Source organism: Ammospiza caudacuta, chromosome 7, assembly GCF_027887145.1.
Source record: "Ammospiza caudacuta isolate bAmmCau1 chromosome 7, bAmmCau1.pri, whole genome shotgun sequence".
In the NCBI taxonomy this organism is placed as follows: domain Eukaryota; kingdom Metazoa; phylum Chordata; class Aves; order Passeriformes; family Passerellidae; genus Ammospiza; species Ammospiza caudacuta.
This window is the reverse complement of record NC_080599.1, coordinates 27,694,820-27,716,957: the sequence shown is the minus strand read 5'-3', so window position 1 is coordinate 27,716,957 and position 22,138 is coordinate 27,694,820. Positions and strand designations below refer to the sequence as shown.

At 36.7% G+C, this 22,138-nt stretch overlaps 1 protein-coding gene across 4 annotated transcripts in view; it reads right to left on the bottom strand.

The window, feature by feature from the left end:
• Nucleotides 1-22,138, bottom strand: part of CAMSAP2 (calmodulin regulated spectrin associated protein family member 2) — an 80,103-nt gene that overhangs the window by 15,724 nt on the left and 42,241 nt on the right. For 2 of the 4 annotated variants that reach the window (XM_058808179.1, XM_058808180.1), the window contains exons 5-9: nucleotides 17,472-17,504; nucleotides 13,225-13,366; nucleotides 9,975-10,114; nucleotides 3,375-3,468; nucleotides 2,212-2,305 (exon numbers count right to left, since the gene is read on the bottom strand). In XM_058808179.1, coding sequence (XP_058664162.1) covers nucleotides 2,212-2,305; nucleotides 3,375-3,468; nucleotides 9,975-10,114; nucleotides 13,225-13,366; nucleotides 17,472-17,504 — 503 coding nt within the window. The remainder of the gene's footprint in view (nucleotides 1-2,211; nucleotides 2,306-3,374; nucleotides 3,469-9,974; nucleotides 10,115-13,224; nucleotides 13,367-17,471; nucleotides 17,505-22,138) is intronic. The other 2 variants (XM_058808181.1, XM_058808182.1) reach the window with 1 other exon arrangement.

Below are 22,138 nucleotides of genomic sequence, written 5' to 3'. Positions count from 1 at the left end.
CACCAGGCTAAGGCAGCAGAACATTCACTTTTTCCAACTGGGGTCCTTTTTTCTGTCTTTGTATGCTGAAATGGAACTCAAACACTGAAGAGGACAGGAATGCACAGGGAGGAAGGCCAGGACACAACATCCTGCAGTCAGGGAACCTGCAGCCTGTGTATGGGATTCCAACCATCTGAAATGCTTTTTGAGCCCCTCCTTTGTCCTGCAGTGATGTGTCATCAGGTTGGATGAATTACCCTGGTTTATGAGGAGAGTTACAGCAAATGGCCTTGGGAACCCCTGCTTCAAAGGATATATTCAAAAATACTGGCTCTTGTTCTCCTGGTTTATATGCTCAGTCTACATGAAAATAAAATCATTGTCTACAAGAGGAACATGCTTTGGACACATACAGGAAAAGGATTTGGAATCCCAGCATTTAATGGTAGTAGGAAATATTACTCTGTTATTAAAGTCAGCATAGCTTCTGAAACACCCAAAAATATACTTAGGAACCTTAAATCTCAAACCCAACCAAACCCTCACCTCTCTCTCCAAAAGACCCTGAAGGATTATCTGGGTTGGAAATCAAACATTTGCTAAATATCCAGTTAAAATGCTAATTTTATCCTTCTCCTCTGTGCCAGTTTAGAGACATTCAATAAACCAAAATAAAACCCCCAAAATTATTAATGTACTGTAATGCTCATTCACTAGGTCCAGATCAGACCACTGGAAGGCTTTCTTTACCTTGACAAAAGAAAGATTAATAAGAAGGCCTAAAGTACAATTTATGTCCCTTATCACAGAAAGAATAGGTGGGAAAAGACTTTTAAGATCATGAAATCCAGCTGTTAACCCTGCCAAGGCCACCACTAAACCATGTTCATAAGTGCCACATGTACACATCTTAAATACTTCCAGGGATGGAGGCTCCATCACTCTCCAGGCAGCCCGTTCCAATGCTTGACAGCTGGTTTTGGTGACAAAAGTTTTGCTAATATGCAATCTAAACCTTTTCTAGTGGAAATGGAGGCTGTTTCCTCTTCTCCTATCACTTTTTCCTTGGGATAGGAGACCAATGTCCACCTGTCTACAGCCTTCTTTCAGGTAGTTGTGGAGAGTGATTAGGTCTCCCTTGAGAAATTAATGTATGAGCAGCTACAGAACATTAGACAAACAGGATGTTTCTATATTGCTTCCAAATCTGTACCAGTAACAACAAAAATAATGTTTGACATGGTCTTGGTTTTGTCTGGAATAGAGTGAATTTTCCTGCTGGTAGCTGGTGCAGGGCTGTGTTTTGGATTCAGAGTGGGGGCACTGTTGCTAACACTCTGGGGTTTCAGTGGTTGCTCACTGGTGCTGTCTCTAAGCCAAGGACTTCTCTGTGCTCGTGGCAGCCAGGAGGTGCAGGAGGAGCTGTGAGGGAGCGTGGCCAGGACAGCTGAGCTGAGCTGGCCCCAGGGCCAGGGCAAACCATGGCTGCTGTGCCCAGCATGGGCTGGGGGAGCTGCCTGGGAGGGGCTGGGAGTTGCTGGAGGCAGCAATTGCACTGTGCTGCACTTGTTCTTCTGGGGGTTACTCCCCCCCCCCCGCCTTTTCATTACAATTATAATTATTATCATCATCATATTTTATTTTGTTTCAAATTATTAAACTGTTCTTATTGTTCTTATCTTGTGAGGTTTACACTTTCTTTCCAATTCTCCTCCTCATCAGGAGGCAGTTGGGGTGGGGAAATTAATCACACCATAAGTATTTATTTTTACCTATTTGAATTTTATGGTACTATACTAACATAACCAAATCAAACTAAATCCATCACTCAGGGTTTTCCTTGCTGTTACCTCAGTTTAGTTTTGTTATAACTTTTGGAAAATTTGCTGTGGATTCCAGAAAAGCAGCTTCTCCAGAGCAGACCTGGTCAGCAGCTGCACTGGAAATTGAAGAGGACAAGGCCATGTGACACTTCTGTGCTGAATGCTGAGGCTTGTTTTGGACACTGCTAAGAGAACAGCACTGTCCAAGTGTACAAACATGAACAAGCAGCCTGCCATGCAGCAGGTAGAGAGGGCTGAACTATGGGTTATTGCACAAAATTCCAAATTGTATTTGGTAACTCAATCACTGAGTTTACAAAAAGGCAAAAAAAAATTAAAAAATTTGTTTGATTTTGAACAGAGAGAAGGAGATTGTGAAACAATGCTAGTGATTCTCTGACATTACCTGGCTACAAAGTCAGAACCAGAGGGACCATCCACATAATTTCTTCTGTTAGCATTCAAGCTGTGAGCAGAAGCTGCATCTTTTGCAGGTTCAGCTGCCAGGAAGAAAAAGTTTAAGTTATTATAGTTTAGTATTCAGTACAATTACATAGTAGAAAAGCTGTCCAAAATAATATGAAAAAATTATTTTCAAAGATTTAAAGAATTTTCATTGATTCCATGATTTAGAGTAAAACTGTCACTTCCTTTTCATCTTTATGTCCTCCAAAGCTCCTGTACTGGCACTAATTACAGAAATGGAGACTGACAAAATAGACTAGAAAAATCAAGGAAAGTAAAAATACAGAAAAACAAACTAAAAAAGAGCCACAAAATTAAAAGGAAACAGTTTTAGTAAAAGTTATTCTTAAAGAAGTGTTTCTGATACAATTTCTCCCCCAACCCTTAGACCGACTAGAAAAAAGGCTTTTTGTCCCACCCTAAACCAGTTAGCATTTAAAGATTTATGTCAGGTTTGTATGTGCTGTAAAGCATAAAAATGAAGAAAAGGTATAACAGCCACCCAATGAAAATCTCTTCCTAGTGCATGGAAAGCCAACCACAGCAGTGCTGTGTGAACATGTCAGTTACCTGAAATGTTATTTACCTGAAAGTAGTCATTAACAGATGTCAAGATCTATCTGAAAGGTGCATTTTTAAATTTGAGAATTGCTGATGGAAGATGGTGCCTTTGCACTTGGTACAAAATGAAATTTTACAATTAGCTCTCTATTCACTTTGCCCAGATTTATGATTCTTTCTGTTGGTATCTTCTCAGCAACACAAGCTCTTCAGGCTAAATTCTGTTCTTGGTTTCTTATTATGTTTGTAATTCTTGCATGGGCATAAATGGATTCAAGGCTTGTTTAGGTCAGGAAAATTTGCAAGTGATTATACCACAACAATTTAAATGAGTTTTTGGTAACAGAAAGAAAATCTAATTATGATTTATGAGATGAGATGAAGATTTACAATTAAGAAAGAGAACTCTTTTCCTTCTTTAAGGGGGTTGTACACTGCCAAATCCTGTTAAGTAAAATGTTCACTGCATCTGTGAACACAATGGCAATCTGTACACATACATATCAAAACATGCATATTAAGGCCAATCCATAACATAATTACCTTGGGGATGCACAACAACACGGGGCTGTACAAATGATGGCTTCACCACTTCAAACCACCAGAACAATTCTGCCATGAACACCATGTAATTGCTCTATATGAAATAAAAAAAAAGATGGAGAGAAATTGATGTTAGAACACAAGCCTGCAAGTAAACAGATTAAGCAGCATTTGGGAGATGACTCTGTGTTTCAGCCAGTTTACAATCTCCATTTATTTTATAGAATCCCCACTGTATTTTTCAGAAATAGAGACCAGTACAACTGATCTGAAGCACCAATACATAACTTGACCAGATTGCAACCAATTGGGTTGAAATGTTTCATAACAAGCATATGCTCAAGCCTGATGTCTTGCAGGGAGGGCAGAGAGGAGCAGGATGGGTGGAAAAAAATGCCTGCCAAAGATCAGCCATTTCCATTAAAAAATAGCACTGAAAAGCCCACTGCAAGGGCAGATAACACTTTTTTCAGAGATTTTTAATATTAAAAAGCATGGTAGTCCCTTGTTTTAGAAGTTAGAAACTGATTTTGGCTTTTGTGTTAAGTATGTGCATTTGTCATACTTGTGAAGTTCTACCCAAATTTACAAGCCTTTAATACAAATCAAAAAACATCAGCAGAGTTTCTTGGCTGCAGGTTAGAACAAGGTTTTAGCTCCAAAGGTTTATGCACTGCTGATATTTATGTCCCTACTGTATGCTCCCATTACACAGCTATGAAACACACAGTGTGGGAGCCCCAGATAAAACACGAGGGGAAAAACAGACAAAAAGGAAAAAAAAAACAACTGGTGACAAACTGCATCAACAACAACAACAACAAAAATCAATAGAGGAAAGCCAGGCAGGAGCAGTTGTTTCTGCTGCAAGAACATATGAGGAGTGCAAAAAGCCCAGAAGATTGTTGACTGCGGAGGCCAAAGAATTCAGAGGCCAAAGGTTCTGCATCTTCAGTACCACTTCATATCTAGAAACATCAGCTGAAGGAGATCAGCAAATATCCGGGTTTGAGCTGGCTCAAACAGGTGCACAGACCTTTGCCACAGTCTTACAAAGTCTGAAGATGTAAACAATGCTTATACATTAAACTGGGAAGCTACAATTAAACAACTTTTTGTTTCAAAGAGTTTCTTTCAAAAATTTGAGACAAAAATGTCATTCTAATTCAAAAACAAACCACAGGCATTAAGGGTAAGAAAGTAATTTTAAAATAAACAAAATATTTACTAAAAAACCTTTGATAATAAATGAGATAATTTAAATTCTGCATCAGTATATTTGAAAATATAATTTTGAGTATCTGTTTCACACTTTTGCTTCATATTTCTTTTTCCTGAAGATTTCTAACATTGATAAGCCTATACTTCAGCAAAGAGATATTCAGACCAAAAGCTACTCCTACACTGCACTATGTGGTGAAGGGATCAGGCAGACGTAGCACAGCTATTACACACAAGTTATAAATAGAATAGGAAAAACCCCATCGCTGTTTATTCAGCTTGACAGAACTGAATGAGGAAAAGTGCATAGCAGAATCTTTTCCATTCAAGTTCATGTCAAGCACAGCATTTCAGTACCACACACTGAATTCATTAGGAAGCTTAGACCAAGAAAAAACCAGATGTACTTCTCAGATGAATATGATTTTTAATACTACAATTTCAAAATATTATGAATTCTCTCTGAATATCTTCCCCTTTCCCTTCCCTCTCCTTAAACTTTCATATTTTTTACTTGATTTTTAAGTAAAAACTTAAATCATAAAATATTCTAATCATAGCTTTGTCTCCATCCAAAATAATATTGCATTTAGATACTCCAATTTCTCATGTTTATGTTGAAATGCTGCATTTCAACAAAAAATAGACACACAACAGTGTGACTATTTTATGAAGGACAAATATTCCTTCTGAGAATATCTTCTATGCAGTGCTGAACTGCTGCAAGACAGTTTGTTTTTCTAAAGCCACCAAAGCAGTATTTACTGAACTAAAAATGAAAGTGCTGCACAGCCCACTGAGAACAGAGGCTATTTAGATGTCTGACGGTGAGCCATCAGGATGGAAATCACGTTTTCTCACAGGTTATTTTTAGTCAGAACGATCGAAGGGAAAGACTGATGATCAGTAACAATTTTTTTTGGAAAAACTAGCAGTGGGTCTGTAGTAATGTTGCTATTCAGAACTCAAAAGAATGTACATATGATTTCCATAGATTTCTGCCTTAATTATGGTGCCAGAAATTCTAACAGCTTGCCATATGATTATCAGATGCACTTACACACAACAATATTTTAACAGTTATTAAAAACTAAGGAAGCTCTGAGCAGTCCAGGCTGGCTCAAGCCCCCTGAACAGCAGATGGCAGACTTGCAGCTTCAGAGATCATTGTTAGCTAAACATTCTCATTTAATTTCATTTCATTTAATCTCATTTAATTTCGAATACTTCAAATAAATTATACCCTCCTAACACCTACAGGTTTTAGATCTGCATATTTAGAGAATAACCACAATGTCATACATACAAATGATACATATAATTTGTCACCAGGCTTGCATCCACTAAAATTGGATGTGAGAGCAGCCGCAGAAGCTTTTAGAATTCTTTTAGAATGCTTTTAGAATTTTTTTCAAAATGAACATAAAATACACTGTGAAATTTTTGCCATGATGCACATTCAAATCTCTGTTCAGTGGGTCAGGAAAGGTCCTGTCCAGTGCAAATCCACAGCTTTTCTGTCATACAAGTGCCAAGGTAAATGCTTCAAGACTGCAGAAACTGGAGTGTCACAAACTGTCTTGAGAAGGCCAGACTACAGCTGTGTATGATCTAAGCACTACCAGTTTGTCCTCTGTCCTGCCACAGGCTAATAAATGCCACAACAAGTCAGTTTTCAAATCCACTCTGCCTTGTTTCAGACCAGAACTGAGAGGGAAGAGAGGCCGATTAACATCAGTGAAAGCAAACCACACTGCTTCTCTTTAAATAATGAGTCAGGAACATTTGGTCCCTCTCAGGGAGAAACTGCCTCAAAAAACTGTTCCCTGGTTGAATCTTACTTTTAATTCCTGATCCTCAATCGTTTTAACCCAGCCAGATGGGAATGAAATGGCTGAACTGACTCCCACCATACATAATAAGTGCCTCACCAAGCAGAGCCAGCTGCTCTCCCAGGTCCTTAAGGGGTTCCAGTTGCCAGTTCAGGCTTAGGTGAGCAGCCTGGCTGGCAGTGGGAGGGGAAGCTGAGCAACATGTGTGGACATTGTGCAGCCCTGAATTTCCAGGATTTATCTATGCAATATACTTGAACACTATTCTGCTTATGTTATTTACAAATAAACACCATCAATATTACATCAGAAAGTATAAGTATTCAAAACTGCTCAAGTGCAATAAATATCTTTTAATATAAATCACAGAATGACTAGGTTGGAAGAGACCTTCAAGATCATCAACACTTCAGATATCATATACTCCTGTTCAGTTCAGCAGCAGGAAAAAAAAAAAAAGAAGTTCTGTATCTGAATCAAAAAAGATTTGACAGTGCAAATGTTTTTTCCTGCCACTCTGGTTAGTAATCAGGTGCAGAAATAAGGTACCTATTCTATGTGCTTAGTTGTGAATCTGCAGAGTTTGGAGTGTGGCCCACATCTAGGTCAGAGGAACGCCCTTTCAGCCAAGACACAGCAATCATCTCTCACATTTGCGTCATTTCACATTCTGAAAGCTTTCATTCCAACAAATATGCCTTCTGCATGAGCTTGGGTGAGCAGACTCTCCAGATCTCAGCACAGAGCAGCCAGAGAAGACAGACTCAAGATTTCTATTATTTCTGCTTGTTAAATATGCAGGGAGGATTCAGAAAACTTTGTGATTATTTTTATGTAATCGCTCTTGACTTGTGTTTGTCTGTCTCAAAGGATAACAACCAGGAACCAGTATGGTCCCCTGTTGGTGCCTCAAGCATCCATGGAATGTATTGAAATATTTTTTCTTTAATATCAGTAGCCCTGCATTAGTAAACATCTTATGAAGAACTTTACAAATGTATTTTTCTTAGAGGAGAAGAAATGGGCAATAAAGAGCAACAAAACTTTCTGCTTCCTTTGATTATGACATATTAAAGCTGTCCAGAAATCCAGACAGAGCTTATTTCTGCTCTGTGCTAAACCAGAATTAAGCCAACAGTTTCATCTGCTGGGAAATCTCAGAGTCTCTATCAAAGACTTAGGATGCTTAAGTGAAGTCAGTGTTTCTGTGCATTTTGATGGGAAAACTGAAATCACCTTGGTCAAGTGCTGCACTAAATTTCTGCATCATATTCTATCTCTAACTTCTCTTGATTTAATGTACCAGGACAGTGCAGGGTGCCCTGGGAAGAATGTAAGGTATGTGGTTTGTGCTGGATCTCTTAAGGAGAGGTTCTGCTCTCTTCCTTCTCAAGAACCAGCAGCAAGCCAGGATACCTACTAGAATTTCTAGGACCACACAAGGCACAGCACTGTAATTCCAAAAACTCTGCACATATTTCTTTCTTGAGGCTTTTTCCAGTAAGATATCAGCAGTTGGTATTTTTTACTTTTTCTGTCACTACTATGTAGGTAAGAGGTTTGTAAGCCAAAAGCACAGTGGCACCTACTGTGCAGTATGAGCTCCTCTGAAAACAGACAGGAATTTCTGCTGATTAACAAACACAAACCTTTACAAATAGTAAGACTTCATACTATGTCCATTTTGTAGGCTGAGATGAGTAGCTTCCACAAACCAGTGTAACTCAATGTGCAATATTTAAAATATCCATTCACAATACAAGTTTTTTTTAAGTGACAATAAAATTCATTGGAGAATAAAAGCATTTATTAAAACTTACTCTACTCAGATGCACTGGAAAACTAAGGAGGAACTCTTTTAACAATGAATTTATTTTCCAAGCAAATTAGCTCTTAACACTGGAAAAACAGAGTTTACAGCACTAGCTGAAGTTTCCATGCCAAGTTTTAGAAGAAAAACTTGGCAGGCTTGCTTTGTAGCATTTACATCTAAATAAGCATCCATGCCACAACAACTTGTAAAAACATGATCACAAAAGGGCTCTCTCAGATCTAGAAATACTCTAACTCTTTGAAAGAACTCTAAATCCTGTCTAAAATCAGTGTTCAGAAATAGCAAAATCACTAAGTGTAAAGTCTGATGCATTGGGATATTGACAAAATATTTACTATAGTTAGGTTTTTTGTAATTGAAGCTTCCTAGTGCATACTGGTTTGAGAAATAATTCAAGCCATTACTATAAAAACGGTATGACTAATTGTCAGGAATCAAAACAAGAATAACTAATTCTCCCTGCTTACAGATACATATATTTCATATATCTGTAAGCAGAGAGAAACCATCAAAGTGCAGTGCAGGAGTCCTGCTGGAGCCCCCTGAGTGTGGCTATAGGACAGGAGTGCAGCCAAGGCAGACTGCAATGCAGCAGAGGTAGAGCACTGCATGTGAAATTTAACAGCACCAAAAAGCTGCCTGAAAGCACTCACTGCACAGCTCTGCATACACAAAATAAACCATCAACAGCCAAGGAGTCTAGACTTAGGTCCTGCTGCCCTTACTCACCCTGGCAGCTCATTACTTATTTGGAAAGGGTTGGGTTCAACCCTACAGGAGACAACAAAGCTGTATTCAAGCTCTGGCCTCTGTGACTCTGCTTGTGAGATTGCTAGAAAATCATAAAAGCAGTGAAATGACCCAGATATTTAGAAACCAATTACATCCCATCTGCAATGGATATGCTGACTTCAGAAAAATAGTATTTCATTCCCTAAAGGCAAGCCAATAAGAATCTTAAGCAAATGAAGTGTGTTTTATATAGAAGAAAGTCTTGGTGAAACATAATAATGAAAAATTAAAATTAAAATTAGGCAAGAAATCGTTCAGTTGCTCCTTTTCTTTCTGCATAGGCTTAAAGAATTACAGAATAATGTTTTATTTTCCTCTTTCTAAAACAGCAAAATCTTAGATTGATGGAATACACTTAATTGCTTATTCAAACAACTGTATTTGTTGGAATTGTGCTGCTGCTTGTATTTGGGGCATCAAGTCATTGGTTGTTCAAAAAATTTAACTCAGAAATTTATACTTTTACAAAAGTAAAAGAGCTTTAAGATTAAATCCCAAGAAATTATGTATACAGAAATAAGTAAGAACAGTGAGTAGTAATTCCATAAACAAGTCCTCAATATTTCCACCCTTTGTTAAGGCCTTGATACATTTAAACTAATGCAGATCACTATTACATTTCAACAGAAATATTGCAGATTACAGACTTCAACTATTAATTAATAAGAAAGAAGCTAAAGTGGGAAATAGTTTTGCACAAAATCAAAGTTTTTACAAAGCCTTTCACAAAGGCTTTTAAAAAATACTTGGAAATTACTAGGAAAACATAATGGCCAAAAGAAGGTGGTTTTTCATTCTGCTGAAATTTGTGTCTTGCATGCTATGCCACAAGAGAAGCCATACAGCAGCAGACTGTAAAAGACTAAACATATCATTAACAAAATAGTTGCTTGCATTTTTGTTTAATTGTTTTATTTTTACCTTTATTGAAGAAGCTGCATAGAGCATATCCTCAAGACTGAAATGGCAACACTGGTTGAGGTATTCCTGACAAAATTCTTGGATCAGCTGTAGATTATACAGGCTGTCAGCCAAAGACATTGTATCTTTCAAACAAATATCTAAAAAGGAAGAAAATAAGCAAAGATTAGATACAACTCCAAATTCCCAAAAATAGCATTTTGGCTTTTACTGATTCAGGAGCATTTACTGAATAATTTCAGATATCATTTCTGCCCCACTCCTCCCCACTAGAAACTTTTATTTTTCTAATTCAGAAATGAAATAAATTATTAATTTACATTTTATCTTTGAATTTCTAAATATTTAGATCTTTTGTAAAAATTAATTTTGTTTTTCACTGTTGCAAAGTTAATTTGTTTCTGTTTTGCCTTTTGTGAAAATCTAAGTTATTCTCTCAACCCAACTATTTCCATGTAATGAAAAAAATATATCTAATCACTAATTTAATTTTTTTTTTATAATTAGGTTTTCTATAAAACAAAGGCAGTAAGAAATAGGCACGTTTTTGCCTATTTCTCTGTACATATTAGTTCTTTGTCTTTAAACAAGAACACATTTTAGCATCAATAAGCCTGAATCTTCACAAACAACCAGCCTGGTCTTAGGTATTCATGTCTGTGGATTGAGATGTTTGAGATGAGATTTTCCAAGGAGCTGAAGACTGTTATATAAATTATCACTCTCTAAAAGTGCTATTTAAAGGCAAAGAAATGGTGGTTGTGAGCACACTTGTGTAGTATTCTCTGACTAGTATTTAAGCCCAGATACTCTCTGTTGTTCTTTTTATAATTGCTGCTTGGAATAATAAGTCCCATGAAAAAAACACAGTCCTCTTAAAAAAAAGGACTGAAGAAAATAATTAAATATACTTCCAGAGCATGCATCAGATTTTATTGCTAAAGCAACAATGTATGACAGAAGTCCACATAAGTTTTGAATTGTTAAGGATAAAAGGTTTCTTCATAAAAGAAATCTACTTTGATCCCAGCAGGATAAGGACTCCCACACTGAAGAAAATCAGACATAGTCCATAATTCCAAATCCACAGATGATGATCAATAGGAAAAAATGTTTGACTAAACTGACTGAAATGAGATTAATGTGAAGTCACACATTTGAATCTAATAAAATTCTAATGTGATTCACTGAAGGTGATACGGAGCAGGGAGTTAGCACATATTACATATCACACATTAGCCAGTGTGTGCCTTTGGCATCATGCAGTGATGAAAAAAACAAACATGATGCTAAAAACTATCAGAAAATTCATTTCCAGCAGTGACAGAGGAGCACTAAACAAAGCAGGAATGGGATGTCAGTCTGGATTTTGCTATATGATTACAACCCTCTACAGTCAAGAACAGTAAACCCAAACTAGACAAGCTGCAGAGGAAGACTATTGAGGATAACAATGAGAATGGAAATCCACTTCAGCAAGGGAGGATGAAAAGGCTTGGTTCAGTAGCCTGGGCTAAAACAAGAGGAAGAAAACAAATCAGAAATGTGAACATCAGATTAGAAACTATTCAAACCTAAGGATACTGCTGCAGGAACAACAAAGGCACATAAGACAGCTTACGTAAAAACCAAGAATAGGTTGGTAAAAACCAAGAATGAAATTTAAAATCATGTAAAAAAAAGGAACAGTGGGTAAGAAGAGTACATGTTTTAAACAGTTTGGCAGTTTTAAGATAGAACAAGATAAATTCAAGAAAGGGATTATATAATTTTGTATAAGTCAACTTCATGACTCAGTGGGAGTCCTTTCTAGTTCTCTATTCCTTCAAGGAAACCTAGATTTGAAAGTGAAATGAAGACTTAATGAGAAGAATTTATCTATTTCAGACTACAGAGAACCCTAGAATACAATTTTCTTTTTTGTTAATGCATTTTTAGGCATTTTTGCATATGTATTTTTATTACCTGCCTTCTTCAGTTTCAGTACAGAACCAAATCTCAGTAAAATTCAACATGCATCAAAACCTGCATTACCTAAATACAGGGAAGATGAGCAAAATCTTATTAAAGTGTTTCCAGTTGCTTTGGAATCCCTTTGAATTTACTTCTGAGACAATGACATGCACATTTGTATCTTTAGGGAAGATGATGTCAGGACACCTAAAAGAATATTAAAACTGAAGTTCCAAAGCTGACATGTGCCTTGCCCTGCTCAAACGTAGATGCTGGAGGAAGGTGCTGGTCAGGCAAGGCACACAAGGCCTTTCAGAGTGGGATCTTGGATCTCAGCTTGCTGGAACAGGACAGAGGCACCAGGTGTTACCACAGTCAATCCCACCCAAATTCTAACTCTTCCCTAATCTCATATGATAGTATGCATTTGGCTGCAATATTTATGTAAATTGTAAGTTCTATTTATCAAAATTCTCAAGCTGCAGAAGAAAGGTGAATGAATGCATCATTGTGCCTTTTATCTTCAATGCCTCCTGTGCTGAAAGCTCCCTATAAAGTGGTTGTGAATATGAATTCCAGATTTCAGTCCTTAGCAAGCTCTAAACCCTTCTTCATATTCCTGAATTTCTCAGGATGTTTCTGTCTAAGTGTTCCCACGACATCAAAGGTATCATAGAAAGAACACAGGCAGAAAATGATGGGTGTTAGCTGCCAAGACATTCTACAGCTCTTAGTTGCCAAGAGGAAGGTATAACTTTACCAGGCTTCTGAGCAAAAGAATGAGATGAAGCTGCTCATCATCACAGACAATTGCTATTATAGAACAGCATGACAGCAATACATTCTACACTATACATTTTTGGTTACTCTATAAATGATTCAGATAGGTCCCAGGTGAACTAAAAGCTCAGAATACACAGCAACTATTTGCCATGCAGTGAAGCTGTGCAGAGCCCAGCTCTAAACTTCTCTAAGTTTTATATCTGTAACTGCTCCGATGAAAAAAAGAACTTATGCAGCTTCAAGAGTAAGAGTTTTGCAGGTAGTTTCAAGTATGTTTATTTTAGTGTAGCAGCATAAAAGCAAGCACACCAGGAAGGACATCTGGGCTCCTTTTATTTAAATGTAAAAAGAAATGGCCATTTATATTAGAAAAAGAAAATTTATATTAAACCTACCATATTCAAATGATGCCTGCTGTATACTGCATTTAAGCACCTTGCTTCACACAGCTCCCAACACAAACATTTAAACTTTTATGGCCATGTATACAAGTTGAGAAACAGGCCAGACATACCCTCCAGTTTAATGATATCTGGGCAGTAGAAGTGGATGAGGGCTGCCAGAGCACAGCCATCTGTACCATCCTTCAGCAGATTCTCCACCAAGGGAATGCAGGGCAGCTGCTTCAGCAACGTCTGCTCCTTCCGGTAACGAGCCTGCAATGTGAAATGGACACACTCAGAGAAACAAAGGCTCTGACACATATGAAGAAACAGAGTCATAGTGTAGGTTTTACACTGTTAGTGAAAAAGCAGTATTCAAGAAATAGCTGAATATTCTCAGTATTCTATTTCCTACAACTATTCATGCCATGCTACAATTTTGAACAGGATAATATAGTATCTAATATTCTAATATCTAATAATTATCTTAATAATATCCAAGAGGAAAGGAACAATGCTAATACTGAGCTTAGCCTTCAAAACTACCAAGTTTTGATGATCTCTCTATAGCACACTAAACTAAATAACATTCTATCCCTTAATTAAAATTTAACAGTCATTATTATACAATCAAAAATGATCTGTGTGCAAACACAGTGAGACAAGTCCTCAGCTACTGCAACTTCAGTTTCGTGGCAAGTCACATGGCTCTGAAGTTAACACACCTAAGTATTTCGCCCAAAATCTTATTCATACAACTGACTTAATGACAAATTCAGAAACAAGGAAATCTGCCTTTGATCAACTCAATTTTTATTACTAGCATGTGTAAGCAGTCATAAACATAGAGAAATATTAATGGTCAACAGTTATGACCATGCCGTGATCCAGAAATAAATAGAAATATTTCAAAAATCCAGTCAGCATATAAAGAGATCCTTGGGTTAGAATGTTAATATGGCATTTATCTGCAGTGAATATATTTTCAATGGGTTGTGGGTGTTTTTTGTTGTAAGAGAGGAGGCCTTACTGAAAAAAATGGACTTAACATCATTCCTATTTTTTTTCACTTCTTCCTGGGAAAACAAACAGAGGTGGAAGAAAGTGGCATAGATTTTAATTTGTTAGTATTATTTACCAAGACCTTTTTAAAACAGTAGTGAAGGGTTACTGCTGTACTCACACCACAGAACTACCTACAAGCAGCAGAGTGTTTCAGAGCTAATCTTATGCTATTTAAATGCATCTATACCCACTGAACTGCAATCTCCCTGCAGGGACTCTCAGAAGTCTGTGGAAATCACTCTTCATGGCAAGGCTAAAACTGACTGTTCTTACCTCCCACTCTCCTCCTTTTGGCTGTGCTGGAGCAATTACTGATGGGACTGGACCCAAACCATTGCCCCAGCTACAGCAACTCCCTTCTCCTGTGTTTCTGCAGTGAATGAGGGCATGAGCAGGGATGGAGGTTTTATGGAGGGGCAGGAATTGTTTGTGCATGCAAAAAGGTCTGTGGAACCAGACTAACCCTGAGGGCTGTACTTACTGTCACTGGATTTCTGTCAAGGATCACATGGCATTATTTTAGTGAATGTCAGTGTCCTCTAACTGGCCTAAGAACTAAAAGCCTAGTCTGGCAACAGCAGCCACATCAGTTCTAGAAAAATAAAGGGCTTGTGCTTGGCCCAGAGAACTTATACCTCAACCAATTAATATTTAAAAAAAACCCCTGAGACTTAGTTGTTACTTCATGCTTTTAGTGTAGTCGTATTTGTGTGCCAAATATGCTTTATAAAAATGAAAATCCCATTTCTGTGTGCTAGAGGAAACATTAACACCAAACAAAAACCATGTTCCTGTTATGCATTATTCATATTCTTTTCTTCATGTTCTTAATACTCCCTAGTATATATAATGAAATAGGTCAATTATAATTGCAGTGAAAGTTTAATCTCTCTCACTCTATGGCAATCCAGTGACCCACTATGATGAAAAAGCTCTAAGTTTCAAATTCCATGTTACAATGTCCATGTATGTCCTCCTCAACATGACTGAAATTAAGTCTATGAAATACCACAATTTAATTATGATTAAGCATCAATAATAGTAACAGATACAGGTATAGATGGACTGAACATCATGATTCTACAAGCTCTGTTTAATTCATAAATTCTTTTGAATAGTATCTTTTAATGGAGTATTCAAAAATATTTGAAACTGACAATCTAGTGGTGCTGCACAGTAAATCCTGTGAAAAAGTACACTGCACTTTGATGATGCCTTCACTGGCCTCATGAACAGTGCCACCCATGCTAGAAACTGTGTCATATCTTTGAAGTGGACATAGAGGATTTAAGCCATTGTAGAGAATGCCAGGCACATTACTTCAGGAAAGATAAACTCATAAAACCTGATCTGCTAGGTTCATTACTGTATAGCAGGCATCATGTTTCATTTTGGTTGAAAAGATAAAAGAAATCATACTGAAAAAACGAAATAGTTGGTAATTGCACTGCATTTTAAATAAACTTCCATTTGAAGAAACTCTTCTCATCAGCTGCAGTGTTTGCTACTAAATACATATATATATGCAATAATACAAAAGATGAACTTCTACATTATAAAGCTCTAGAGTCAATTGAAACATAAATGCTAATACAGGCATCTTGTTTCTGAGATCCTAAATCATTCTGATTTAGCATCTTTGAGCTTATTTCACTTAACCTAGTCTAGGTGTAGTCAAGACACTTGCCTAGAAACAAGGTCAGTTAAAGAACAGCACACCAGCTACTCTCTCATAAGTGCTTGCGTGTATTCAGAGCTAATCATTAAGAATGAATGCTCTTACACATTTACCATACAGTAGATAACATGTTATAAATGTACTTATCAGAGTTTTTAGCTGCCTCTATGCTCAGGAATATCTGTTACTGTGAAATGTGCTCTGTTCCAAAGGGGAGAGACAGAAGAGTGGCTCAAGTGATAGAGCAGCCTGAGTGTTATCAGTAGCACTTGGGGTTTAACTGCATCTCTAGTGAGCTAACAACACAAAGTAACATAAATACCACTAATTCAAGTTGTTTACAGATAACTGGCAGGCAAACTGGAGTTAGCTTCTCAACAGATCGAGTATTTTAGAGTTGAATATCATTTTTATGCAAAGGAAGATACTAGTAAAACCAACACCACAGACAAAAACAGAACACAGACATTCTGAAACTGTTTTCAAGTAGCCTTACTTTGACAAAATAAGAAAAAAATTTGTGATATCATGGTCCATCTGATATTTTTTTCTGCATTATTCCCTCCAATTACACTCCCTTAACTCCAAAACAAAATTAATGGGCTGTACTGTGAAGAGCAGAGTATCTGTGTGTGTCACAACTGTAATAGATACCTTTACAGAGACTGTCAGGAGTCTGAACACTGCTCAGCCTGCTGGAGACAGGACCTTTAAATTACTTTTCCAGACACAGAGTAATTTTTCTTGCTGCCTACATGCAACTGCCTTGTTATTTTCAATTTCTTTGCAATGTAAGAACAGTGTTTCATTAGTTATGGCAACAAACATCTGAGGGACAGCTAGATCAATTATTTGGTAATCTTTAGAGCAATGATAGATGGGAATTAGTTCTTTGGAACTCAGATCAGAAGTATGCAATTCTGCATATACCTTAAGAGCTGTTCCCAGCCAAACCTAGCCAAATAAACAACCTGAATGCACATCAAGTGTGAATTGCTACATGATAGAGGAAAGTAATGATAACCCCAAGGTGACACAGCACAGAGAAAACGAACTTTATATTGCTGCAGATATGCAAAAGTATTTTTTATTATTTTTAGTGAAATTATAGTTTCACTAAAAGTAGGCTGCTTTGGGTCATTTTGTGTGGGGAGAAATTAACAGCAGTCTTAAATCAGCTGAAAAAATGGGGAATTCTAGATGAATGGTGTAATGATTGCATATGCTTAGAATAAATAAGATTTCAGCTTGCATGTAGCATCAACAATTAAAAGCTACTTCTGCAAGTCTCTTTTGAGAAGACAACTGATATCAAATAGCATGTGTTTACTGAAAGTTTATGAAAAAGTAATTTATAAATGTTCATTGGACATGAGTTAATAACAGGTAGCACTGCCTTGTACAAACCCATTGACTGCTTGAAAAGTAATTCCTTATCCATCATCATATCTCACATTTCTTTTGCACAGATTACCTTGCAAAACAGGCTTCTGCAGGTATGCACTCCTTTGCAGGGCAATCTCATAAAATTATCTCACACAGATAAATGAAATGAATGATTAGACCAGCATGACATGGACAAAGCCATTCCCAAAATAAGCAATTGATCAAAGTGAAGCAGTTGGGCAAACTTACAGGAACCAGTTTCCAAAACCATTTGGTAGGAGACTTCAGAGGAAGCAGTAGGAAAAAAGGATAAAAGCAAAAAGCAAAGGAAAAAAAAAAAAAAAAGGAACATTTTATCAGATTTCATAAATTACTTTTATAAAGCAATTTTCTTTAACATTCTCAGTTTTGTATAACAGTGAGTTGTAATTTAATGGCAAGCATAAGTGCACTGTAACCTCTGCATATTGAGCTAATTAGCAGCAATAACACTGGAGAAATATGTCTGCACTCTTTGTAGATCAACATTATAATTTTCCCACGTGAACAGCTAAGATTGTCAGATCAATGCAGTTTTATGAAATGCTTTCACACATCTAATTGTACTCTACATATGCAATCCGACTGAAGAATTCATTTGAGACTTGAAGTCATGATATCACAAGTATCAAAATGAACTCCAGCAGCACACATGGGGAAGTAGGGAAGCTAAAGCAATGAAAAAAGGAATAAACACACTGTAGTACAGTACACCCAACTGCAGTGAAGCTTGTGTTAGTTTCTTCAAGCCAAACAGTAACATTCAACAATATTTTTAAAAAATCATATGACAGTTTTCAGGACAACAAGAGGTACAGGCAGTTATATTTTTACAATGACAAATCACATTAGCATCAGCTGCATGATGTGCAATGACCTGAAATGTAGATGGAGTTTTGACTACTGGCAGAGGAATTATCAGAACTAATACATAAACCTCTAAACTCATACACAACCAGAAAAATCTGAAGCACACTGATTTTTTCTACTCTGGCATAATACTTCTAGTATTAAGAAAAAAAATATTATGTACCAGTACTATAAATACACACAGAAAATGTCACCACTTCATCAATTTCATTGCAGAAAAATTAAAAAAAAAATCAAAACCACTACCAAAATGCAGGAAACAACTTATTTTGTTTTTAATGAAGATAAATATTTTCTGGAAATGGTAAAAATGCAGTTTAAAACTACCATGGAACAAACTGCTATGGAACCTAATTATTTTATTATTTTATTGTTAAAATACTGTGCTTTTACAAAAACTTGAAGACAACTAGCAATGATAGAGAGCTTTTATGGAAAAAAGCTATTGTCCACTAATGGGTGTGCAGCAGTAACACAGCTATTCTCAACATCCCTCTCCTCCATTTCACTGGATTGCAGTAGGAAAGAATCCCAAAGGCACTTAGAAGAAATCAACTACAAGATGCATGTCAGTGTGTGGCTCTGGACATTTCTGTTATACCCTTTACACAGGATTCAGTTTCTCTTAATCTCACTGAAAAATAGTCAGTGTGTGGAAAACCATGGAAATTTGAAAACAAATTATCTCAATTTTCAACTACAATCAGGAATCCTAAAACCTATTATAAAGCAAGCTTTTGGCTAAATTGGCTGAGATCAGACCTAGGCTGCCTTTTATTCTATTTAACACTGACAGGAACATTGTTGTTGCATTTATCAAAGTGCAGTGTATTTCACACCTGGAACTCAAAAACTCTACCAATGTCTATGTAATGCTAGGGTGAAGAAGTACTCTTTGGAAAAAAGCACACATTTGTTTCAATTCTGAAGACTAGATCTCCCTAACAGTAACACCTCAAACTAGTAATCCAATATATATTTTTATTTATTCACCTGATTGAAACTGTGATTGAGATGACTATGAATATGCTTCAAAGGGGTAAAAGACTTTTAAAATTTAAATTCAAACATACCCTAAGATTTATAAGTATACATTTTCTAAGGCCACATAAAGGAAAAGAGATGAAAGAAAAGCTGAAGTCTCTTGGACAACCTGGGAATTCAGTGGCTGTTGAACTGTCACTTCAGATCAGCAAGAATAAACTTTTTTGCCCTGGAACTTCACAAGAATCAGTCACTATGAAACAAACTAAGCAGAGAATCCTGGCTGACTTCTTCCCAATGTTAAAAACAACACCACCACCAAAATAAAATCTCACAAAACAACCAACCAACCAAAAAAAAAAAAAAAAAGCTGAAAGAACAAAATTGTCTCTCAGGTTGAGAGCCTATGATTTTAGACTATGATTTATCACCCCTAACAAAAAGTTTGAAACATGGCTATGATAAATTTATTTCCACATAAACTCATCTTATGGTGCCAAAACACAATAGTCATGCTTTTCATGAACTGCTTGTTTCTGCTCTCTTCCTTGCACCATCATTTGTGTTCATGCAGCTGAGCACTGATTGGATCAAGAAGCCGATTCTGCTGCAAACTTTTCTTCTTGACAGGTTAGCTTTTGGTAGCAGTGTGGATTTATGAAACATTAAATTCTAGTGGAAAGTGGAACTACAGTGTTAGTGGTTTACCTTCACACAAGAGGTTGCACTGTTTAAACTGATCTTACAGAAAGTTTGAAGAATTCAGGTACTTAACTGAAGTTGCATTTGTTTCTCTCACAGGATTTACATTTGACTTAAATCTGTTAAGACAGATTCAGTCTAAACCACAGAAGCAGACAGAAGAACAACATGTTTTTGGGAAAGCTCCAACTACACTGAACACCAGCAATTTAACCAGTGCAACTGTACATTCACTACATATTATTCAGTGGAAGCCTGAAAATCAAAGCTATTTACTACAAAACTTGAAATCCTAATTCTGAAAAGAGATGCAGAGACTCTACCAGAAAAAGATGAGGTTACCACAAATCACCAGCTGATCAAGGTCCAAAGAGGACTACCTGGAACTAAAAATCATACACACTCCTTCCTCTCTCATCTTCTACAGACAGCTAGTAGCAGAAGACAGGGAAAGAAAACAAAAGCAACCTGATAATCTGTTAACACTGATTTTATCTATCCAGACATAGAAAACAGGTATATCTTGGAGTATCCAATAATCTGTATTTGATGTTTAAACCTTTTGTAAATGTAGAAATTTACTCTTTGTTGAAAAGATTCACCACAGTTCTGTAACAACACAGTAACACAGTTTGGCAGGCTTGAGGGCAACTCAATTATTTTTCACAACTGATTAATTTACAAATGTGTAACTGTACGAAATTATGAAATTATTTTAAATTACATGTTAACTTTGTTTCACCTTATAGGTACCTAATTTTCCTGCTTCTTGGCCAGATATTAAACATAAAGAAGAGCCTTCCCTGTTGACTAAAATTATGTATTCCCATGTTTGCTTGGCCATCTCTAATCAGCAGAAGGGGCATTGAGAATTTAAATCTGATTGCATGCAATGGACTCATCCAATGCATCTGCATTAGTTTTCCTTGTAAAGCCAGCATTCAGTACAACCCTCAGTTAAGATATTCAGGGTTTAGTTGGGATGTTTCATGTGTTTCTAAACCTCAGATGTGTGCATGCATGCAGTGACCATTACCTTTAGTGGAAACCTGAAAAATACTGTGAGACATGACTAAAAGAAAAGCTGAGATACCAGAGCAGTAAATTAACCATCAGTTGAAAAGAAAACCTGGAGTTAAATAATCCTCATGCTAATACAGCCCCCAAGCACAGAATATCTTCCTTGACAAAGTGATTTATGCAGCTGATTCCCTAGTGAGACAAAAAACATAACATATACCTGGGAGAATAGTATGAAAATTCAGTGTACAGAAGAGAAGGCTTTAAATATACATTTTTTCAGTGACTGGGCAACTGTTTCATTTTGTTATTTTGCCAATGCATTTGTACCTTGGCCAACAAAACCTGGCTCTTCTATTCTGTTACAGCTTCACAATTCATCCAAAACACCACAATACCAGTTTTTAGGTAAATGTGTTATTCCCCTACATCCATTTATGGGATCAGTTACAGACTATATAAATCTTTCAAAAATTGATTTCAAAATGTTGACAGTGAAGATAAATTATAAACTAAAAATTTTATCCTTTTACTCCTAATATAAGTTGCAAACTATAAGTGAAAATAAATATTACTGAATTTTTAAAAAACATAATTTTATGGAATTGGTCTGATAATAGTTTTCACTTTGATATATATTTGTTTATCATACTAAGACTCTCATGCAGTTTTGATTTTCAAAATTGCTCTCATCTTTCCAAGTGACCTACAAACCACATAAAACATCCTACTATTATTTTCGGGAAAAAGAGAAACCACTAGAGGACAGAGGAACACAGGTTATCTCTCTAGCCTCTGTTTACTTTATTTTATCTAAATTTGAGAAATGAACTTGCCAAGAACATCTTATTCTCCATATTTCTATGCTACTATCACTACTGAACACAGTTTAAATTTTCCATGGCAGGGTATATGCACCAGGGTCACACTATTATTGTTACAACCACCATTTCTTTTGCTGAGTCACGTTAGCCTTCATTGGCATTCCTTACTTAAGATCTTCACTACCCTCATGTTTTTTGAAGCTGAGCATTGAATCCAGGCTGGTAACCTGCCACCCCCTCAGAGTGGCACTGAAAAGGAGGCAGCAGCTTACGTGAGAGCAGGCCAGGCTGGGAAGGAGGATTACAGCCTTGCAGCAGCTTGGAAATCTGCTCTGCATTCATGGGCAGGGATAATACCAAAGGTGTTCACACTGATTACCAGTTCTCCAGTAATAGTTCTATCACAATAGGGTAAAGGATCTTTCTGAAGCAAGGAATTTTACATACTCTGGAACTGTCTGCTATCCCTATGTATTT